This window comes from Arachis hypogaea, chromosome 5, assembly GCF_003086295.3.
Source record: "Arachis hypogaea cultivar Tifrunner chromosome 5, arahy.Tifrunner.gnm2.J5K5, whole genome shotgun sequence".
NCBI lineage: Eukaryota > Viridiplantae > Streptophyta > Magnoliopsida > Fabales > Fabaceae > Arachis > Arachis hypogaea.
The window spans coordinates 107560060-107569067 of NC_092040.1; the positions used below are offsets into that span (position 1 = coordinate 107560060).

Genomic DNA, 9008 nt, shown 5'->3' on the forward strand with positions numbered 1-9008 from the left:
TACTGCCACGTCAACCCTTGTTAGCTGTGGAAAAAATTAAGAACAACAAATTCAATAGTGTTTTTGAAATTTTAAATCTAACGTATATATAAAATAAAACAGTAACAATTTTTACATAAAAATTATTATAAAATGATATGGATTTCACTAGCTTATTGTGTTAGCAATAGGAAATTTTAAGAACGATTCTAATAAAATATTTTTGGAGTTTTAAATTTGATATATATATATATAAAGTGAAATGATTTTAATTTTTATTTTACGTTAAAGATTATTGATAAAATTTTTACAGATAATTTCATTTTGATGAAGAACTAATTAATTTTATCACTTTGTATAAAGTTTAAAATATATTGAAACTAAATATCAAAGTGATAAATTTTACATTTAGTCTTAAATCAATATTTACGATACACGATTTGACAAATGCTGATGTGATTTTTGTATGATGTAAAATGAAATTAAACTTAAAGTGAGCACTAGAGATGTTCTAAAATTTGGACAATTCTATGATAAAGAAACTTTTGTGTAGAGAGAATGAAAATGAGTGTATAATCTATTTTTAAAAATTAATAAAAATAAAATGATACATTTTTTAAAATAAGTATCTAATTATTTATGAAAGAGAATCTTCATCTCTTCACCATTTTTTCTTTTCATCTTAACATGCACCCTAGAATTTTATTTAACAATTCACTTAGTAGATTCTCTTATTGAAAAGTTTTTTAGAAGTTTTGCTATTCTTATCTCTTTAACAAGTGTACTTTTGATATTTTTAACTAATAAATCTTACATTTAATCATATATAAAAGATTAAAAAAATTTAATGCTAAATTAATTAAAAACTTTAAATATAATTTGAAGTTAATATTGTTCTCAAATGCATATTCCTTTCCGAAAGTGACTCATATTAAATAAAAAAAATAATAATAAAACTAAGAATACTAAATAATATTTGAAAAGAAGATGTATATGAAACATATTTCATTAACTATTGGCTTAACTTGCAGATGCAAATATAAATAGTCCTTCCAATAAGTGTCTTGTATTCAACAATCCACTTGAGTTGAACCTAATAGGCCTAGTGCATTTTCCTCTTCTTGATATAACTTCTTTTTCATTAATGGGGAATTGCCAAGCCATTGATAAAGCAACACTAGTGATACAACACCAAAGTGGGAAAATAGAAAGGTTTTATTCTTCTGTTAGTGCCACTCATGTTATGAAAACAAACCCTGGTCATTATGTTGCCCTTGTTGTCTCCACCACCTTGTGTGCAACAACAACAACAACCAAGCTCACTGACAAGAGTAGCAACAACAACAACAAAAACGTCAACAATAATAATAACAACCAAATTCGTGTAACTTGCATCAAGCTTCTCAAGCCCACAGATATGCTCCTTCTTGGCCATGTTTATAGGCTTGTTACTACTCAAGGTTAGATGCTATTCCTCTTCTCAATTTTTTCATTATTGAATTTTGCAACTTGTTAGAATATATTAAGATTAATTAGCATTGATTAGAATTATTTAACATATTTGAATATTTATTATAAAATATTACGTCTTTATTATTTTAATTCTTTTATTACTTGTAAATATTCTTCTGTATTGTATCATTATATACAACTTGAATATACATAAATCTTTTCTCTCCTATCCTTTCTAACACAACTAATCCCATTTGAACCGCTTAGAAAATTTTTTTATGATAAATATTGTCTTCCTCAGAGAAATTATTTATTCTTTAATGTCCATTCTAAGTTTAGGATCATATTATTTTTTGTTTCATTTGGTATTTGGGAGAATTTGTATGAAAATGTCTAAGATATCCATGATAAATATTAGTTATTTTAGTTGTTTAATGCTAGTGATTTTAATTTCAGAATTTCTTTTTAAAGTCCTTATTATGCATATTCCAAATTTGATGCACTAAATGCTTGTTGGATGCAGAGGTTATGAAGGGGCTAAGGGAAAGGAAGCACACAAAGAAGAAAAACAAGTCAGAATCAGCCCAGAAACTAGGTTGTGTTAGGAAAAAGAATAGGTTGGAAATGGAGAAAGCAGCAAGAATGTTTGACCCGGAAGACATCCAGGTAAGTCTCAACTCTCAACCAAAAATTATATATTTTTTTTCTTCCTTCTCTAAACTGTTTTTATCATTGTTCTTTTAATTTTTAACTTTCAAGTAATATTAGTTTGGTGCTTGATGTAGTTTTTTTCTGCATATTCAAAAGGAATATCATCGCACCCTAAAAAAAGTATAATGTCCAATAAAATTGTCCTAAATGAAAGAAGGGAAATGACGGTTTTATTCTCATTTTTTATATTATCACTCTTTATATGATTTTTTTTTTATTGTATCTTTGTATGAATTCGTAGAAAAGAAGAGTGACTATCAAAATAAGGAAACTGAATCCTCTCCAGTGAAAAAAAATTAGATGGTATCTAGTGTTTAATTTTACCTTTTATTGTTCTCTCTCCTATTTATTTTTGGTTCCACTTATAAAATTAAAGGTGAAAGATCACACTTTATTCTCTCCAATGTTAAAAAAAAATGGAGAGGATCCATTTCCCAAAATAGGAATGGCATTATCATGTTCTACAAAAGAATTACATTCATTATTTTGGAGTGTTATTGGAACTAAAATTATTTTAGTGTTAAATTTTGATTTTATTCAAATGTTATGAATGCTATGTATGGATATATACTATTAAGGCTTGATTTATTAGTTTCTTTAGGGTAATTGATATGTTCTTAGTAATAATCTTCCCTTCACATTGGAATGAGACATCTGCATAAAAAATCGTAGCTGACAAAAATCAAACAAATATTGGTTGTGAAAAATTATTGCAAGAAATTAGACATGATATATAAACTAATAAACTTCAGTTATATTTATTGTTTTCAGGGTACAGAACCTAAAATACATGGACCCAGGACAACAATCTCAAGTAATAATAATAATGGTGGTGGTGCCAGTGCCACAGCTAAGACAAGATTTTGGCAACCCTCTTTACAAAGTATTTCAGAAGTTGCCAGCTGATATGTGCTTTTCATTTTGCCCCACATAATAAGGTGTGAGGACAGTTGAGCAATTTTTTTTTTGAAAGAAAGAGTTCAACCCAATAAAATAAAGTTTATTACAATAGCTAAAAATAACAACAGCCAGTTGAGCAATTAGTATAAGGAAAAAAAAAAAAGAACTACATGATATATATTATATATATGGTAAAATTCTGCTTCAGGGATGCTAGAAATAATTTAGTAAAAAGGAAAAGAGATACAAAGAAAGAAATAGAAATAGACATTCTGTCTTTGTTGTAAAACAGAAAGAAATTTGTATCTCTATTTACAAATACCACTGTTTATTACTTTTGTGTCGGTAACAGAATCTAAACTCTGCCTACGAAATCATACAAGTGTTTGCTTCGGCCATGATTGGGTATAGTAAAATTTGACGGGTATCCAATATCCATGAATGCTACTATTCTCTAATTAAATCAAGTTCTACCGTTACAAATTCTTAGAGATGTCTACTTTATCTTAGGATCCATTTTAAGAGAATATGATCTAAAAAGTCTTACTGTTTTCAGAGAAAAAGAGGAAAACTATTCCACTACACCAAATGTGCATTTATATTGTGTATAAATAATTCAAAGATGGCCTAAAATATGACAAAAACAAAAGAGTAAAGTTTTTCTTACCGAACCAAATGGATGAAATAAAAGAATATCCTAACGAGTTGAATTTCTCTTTAAGTAGGAACTAAATTAGTAGAAATAGATTGGTTGAATTTGAAGTATAGAAAATGTCATCTAATTAAAAATAAACTAAACTAGATGTGTCTTTACTAATGTCACATATCATAAACCTAAAAAGACTATCATCTTCACCTCCGAGTGTCTTCTACCCTAGACTCGTCTTTCCCAAATGGCATTGCAGTTTGCAGAAAATACATCCTCTTTACCTCCATTTACCTCCAAGCACGGGAAGATTAAATTCAAAAAATAGAAAATAAAAGACACTAAAAATAAAAAGAAAAAATAAAAACACAAACCAAACAAACTCTTAAATACTCTTTAAAACTAATCTCTCTTTTAATTACTCCATCAAAACACATTCTAAGAACAATTTTGTGCTTGCCACTTTTTTCTATATTTGAAGTCATCTGTCATTGAATTTGTGTTAATAGTTACAACAAATCTCTTTCTTGGTATAAATAACTTTTTTTTTTGTTTCTCACGGTATCTTCCAATCCGACAAGTCAAAGATTAATCTGTCGCAGATCTGAGTTTCATTTAAAAGTTTGCCGCTGACCAATGGGTTGCTGTATGCACAAAGTGAAATTCAAACCCCCAACACTTGCTTAAGCAGACGACTGAACTTAAGAAACAACTTTTTATTTCTATGGAATCATTATACAAACTAAGAGGTCAAGAAACTCTTGTAATATAATAATCTAGACGTTTGTGAAATCTAATTAAGATGCCTAGTTTGGTATCATTATTAACACTCAAATCCATGCAACGAAAGTCGATTCACCGTATTATATATTTAAAAGATAAATAAATATAACAAAATAAAAAATTCATAAGAAAATCGTAAATTCACTTAAATTTATATAAAAAGAAAATAAAAAGAACATTATAAACTCACCTAAATTTATATAAAATGAAGATATCCATTTTATTTTAAAGTATTATTTTGACAATTCTCATGGCTAAATATTCTTTCCAATGGTACTGCGAATCAGTCTAATGAGCGAATGATATGTTCTTGATTTTCCTATTCCTATTGCTTTTGGTTTCGTTTAATTCAGATCAGTTCACGATGGTTCGGAAGAAAAGCCAAACCATGAGTAGCCAGGAGAACTAATCACCTTTGGTTAATTAATTCATCAGACCAAAACTATGTCGAGACTCTGGACTCTAGATACATTAAATTCAAGTTCATCAGAAAGTTTTAAATCTTGAACGATGAAGAAACTACTATTGATGCACAAGCATTTTGGGTTCAAATACATTTCTGCTTATTCCAACACGGCCAGGAATATAACCCAAATTGTTATTACCATAGAAAAACATTAAAATGGAACAGAAGCTAGTGTTCCAACAATATTCACTTCATTCTACAATTCTGGAATGTTACTGTCTCCGAGCTGCTTCTCTCATAGCTGCCTTGACATATATTTCATAGCAGCATCCTGAAACATCATAAAAGAATGCAAGACATCGATAATATGTCGGTATGCGGGGAAAAAATTCAGTGGAATTTGAATTGTCATTATCGATATTATCCGATATCTACTTGAGAAAATATTTCAAAGACATCACAAAAGGTATTCATGAATTTGAAACTAAACAATTTAAGAGATTCAACTATATGAGGGGAAAAAATTCAACGGAATTTGGATTGTCATTAATGATATTATCTGATATCTACTTGAGAAAATATTTCAAAGACATCATAAAAGGTATTCATGAATTTGAAACAAAACAATTTAAGAGATTCAACTACAAGCTAAATATTATCAAAATCTTTGGCTTTCGGAGCATCTTAACAACCAGAAAAATACTGCTGGAGGTTTTGTCTCAAGTAACTATAAGAATAGGTCTTAAAGGCCAGAGAGATGCAACTTCACAAGTTCAAATAATGTTAACTAGACTTCAAAGACAAGATAAGAGATGCTAAGATAGCTGAACATTTCTAGTATGAAAAAGCTAAGTGACTGTTGTTATTATCAAAGATGATAAGAATCGAAGAATGTAGAAACACACACATATTGCATAGTGAGTAAGACCTACCATCTTAATAACAAACAGACCTCAGAGAAATGACTATATGGAAATGCCCCAGACCACAAGGAAAAATAGAATAACATCTAAATTTTAGTGGCATTATTTATTGGACATTCCTTGATAGTATATTTTTCTCTTCTAACATCGAAATGTGAACGCAAATTTGAGGATTCTCAGAAAGGTGCTAAAGAACCCTGGAAATTAAGATTTTGTGTCTGATGAATCAAATACAATGAGGAGAGTTAGATCCCTCAACTCTATAAAACATTAAGACTACAAAAATGATTCTCTAGCTAACTAATCCTATGTTCTGCTATGTATCCCAACCACCCAGCAACAGACTTTCCCTCCCAAATTCTGCCCTTCCCTTTATTCTTATTCTGCCTATTAACTATTTCATAACGTGGGACTCCGACAGCAATGATATATGGAGTTGGCAGAGCTCATAACAATGACAACAACAAAGCCTTTTCTCACTATACAGGGTGAAAGGCAGGCTCATAAGCAACCATAAAATTTTCAACATATAGACAATTGCATTTTAAGCCTTAAGAGAGAACAAAGCATCCATGATGGTTCAATTAGTCAAAATCAAGGACATCAGAAAAAAAAAATGTTATTCTACTTCCACTCACGAATCAAAACAAAAACAGGAAAAAGAAAAAATAAAAAATAAAATACGACATACCTGCAACGACAACAATTGTTAGAATATCGCCAACCTTTTTGAGCTTCTTCACACTCTGCTTATATGACTTAAATGGCTTCAAAGCTGCATCTTCAGCCAAGAGCTGCAACAATTGAGTGCCATAACTATAAGCAAACATTAAAAAACAAAATTAAAAAAAAATCATAAAAACGACGACTGCCAAACCAAGGAAAATAAAGTTATCAGAAAGATCAGTGCATTAAATAAAGTTCTCTAATGTAGTCATAAAACTTTTGTGGGATTCCAGCAGTACTCCTATCAAATCGGGGGGTTCATACCCTTATATTGTGTGTCCAAGAAGTTGCCACTGGTTTTATTAACTAAAATGATTAAATTTTTAAAATTTATAAAATTTGTGATAAAATCTCAACCATTGATTAGATAAGAGGTACTGAAACCCTAGTTTTTATACATGAGCATTGCGCAGCAATACATCTACCCTAAGTCCCTAACGCTAACCCTATTCATTGAACCATTGGATTCAAGAGAACATTCCACACTTTGCTTTAATTCAGCCCAATAGCTTACTATATATTCAATTAATGAAACATTCGAGGGAAAATAGAAAACATTTCATTGATCAACATCGTTCAGTAATGAGGGAAAAGAAAGAAGAAGCAATTAATGAGTAAATTGAAGTAACTATAGATAAGTGAAATACATTACCTCAATTATTTGAAACCAGTACACTTTTCAAACATAAATAGAATAAGCAGAAAAACAGAGGGTCAAAAGCTTACCGCTTTTTCACGAGGCCCAGGTTCGATATGGTATTGACGGCGCGAGAGTGAAAGCAGATCTTGGGCTTTCTGCTCTCTCAAAAATGAAACGAAAAATCATAATCAGAAAGAAAATGATATTTTATATTAAATATTAATGAAAAAGAAAAGAAAAGAAAGAAAGAGGGGATTTGAGAAACCTGGGCCTGGGAGTGAGATCGGAAGTGGGAAGCAATGGTGGTTTTGTTAAGGAGGAAGGCCATTTGGTTGTGTTGGTCAAAGTTGAGAGTTCTGAGAAGATAGAAACGAGAGAGCTGAGTGAAAGTCGAAAGGAATCTTGTATATTTTTATTTTTCGTTCTAACTAGTTTCGACTAGTTTGTTAACAAATGTCTATTAAAATGCCAAGTTAATACCAAGGTTCCGAACAACAATTACAAAAAATAAGAGACAAAATAGCCATTACCGATAAGCAGTGAGCAGATTATGAATCTCAATAATCTAAGAAAGAAATTAAAAACAAAAATAAAATCAAGAAAACATAGATTACCTTCGGTCTCAGAAGTGAGCAGAGTATGAGGGAGAGGGAGCAAGAACGATGGCGGCGACGAACTGGAGCTGGCGATGCGACACGAAGAAGTTGGCGAATGAGCAGAGGCTTCAAATTCCTGTTTTTTTGTTTTTTTTATCAATTTTTAACCCCAAAACGACGCTGTTTGAGGCAGTGAGTGAAAACTGGACAGATTTCGGTTCGGTCCAATTAGCCGGTTTATTTCAATTTCTTTTCAAATGAAAACTCAGGTGAAGTCGACTTTACATGATGAAGTTGATATTTAAAAACCGTTAGACAAAAATTTAGTCAAATCAATTAAATCATCTAACAACTCTCAGATATAAACTTTACGTGAAGTCGACTGCAAATGAATTTTCATCTAATTTTCATATTTTAAATATGTTTATGACATATAGACACATAAAATATGAGTACACTAATTTAAAATATTTGTTAGACACAAAGATATGATATATATAAAAAAATATAAAAAATGTTGTCGATAAATTATACTCATATCTTGATAATTTTTTATCAATATACAAGTAAATATCTTAATGTATTTTTTATTTATATAAAACATTTTAGATATTTTTATATTAATAATTAATAATACATATTATTTTTAAATTTATTTAAAAATAAGGTCTAATAATAAAATTAAATGCGTAAACACATAATGATTAAAAAACATTAACTAAAAATTTAAATGAAGTCGGAATATTATAATTATTACCAGATTAATACTTGACAAAAAAATATATCTACCTCCATGTAAAAGAAATCTTTCATTAGTTATTGACTTATTGGTCTGTGCTGCAAGCAGACTGCAGACCCACAATAACGTCACAATCCAACAGATTGAAACGTATTTATTTATTAAAAAAAATGCTAAATATACCGTAAATTTTAATCACTATTATATAATATATATTTAAATATAAAATATACATTAATAAAAATAAGTTAAACAAATATATATATTTATATATGTATATATAGTGATTGATTTTAATATATAAATAATATTTTTAATATAAAAAAATAAGTTCAAATCTTAATTTTAAGTTCTTTTTATAGATAATTTGTATTAGTCCCGTCTCAAATAGAAGAGTAAAACTTTTTTATTTATAATTAATTCCTTTTGACATTATCATCTAGAAGTAACTATAAATTACAAGTTTTGTGAAACACAACTAACACATCACAAAGTCTCAACCACCAA

The 9008-nt window shown here is 29.3% G+C and overlaps 2 protein-coding genes across 2 annotated transcripts; one reads left to right on the top strand and one right to left on the bottom strand.

Moving 5' to 3' along the window:
• The first annotated feature begins 1035 nt into the window (after nt 1–1035).
• LOC112802567 (uncharacterized) lies at nt 1036–3440 on the top strand. Its single transcript, XM_025845832.3, has 3 exons — nt 1036–1439; nt 1955–2097; nt 2914–3440. The coding sequence occupies exons 1-3, from the start codon at nt 1124–1126 to the stop codon at nt 3046–3048; spliced, it is 594 nt and encodes a 197-aa protein (XP_025701617.1). The 5' UTR covers nt 1036–1123; the 3' UTR covers nt 3049–3440.
• Nucleotides 3441–4965: 1525 nt separating this feature from the next.
• LOC112802568 (uncharacterized) lies at nt 4966–7916 on the bottom strand (the record flags this gene model as incomplete). Its single annotated transcript, XM_072196106.1, has 5 exons — nt 4966–5208; nt 6492–6616; nt 7253–7321; nt 7432–7522; nt 7781–7916. Coding segments are annotated over 5 exons (480 nt in total), but the record flags the coding sequence as incomplete, so codon positions are not given.
• Nucleotides 7917–9008: the final 1092 nt, after the last annotated feature.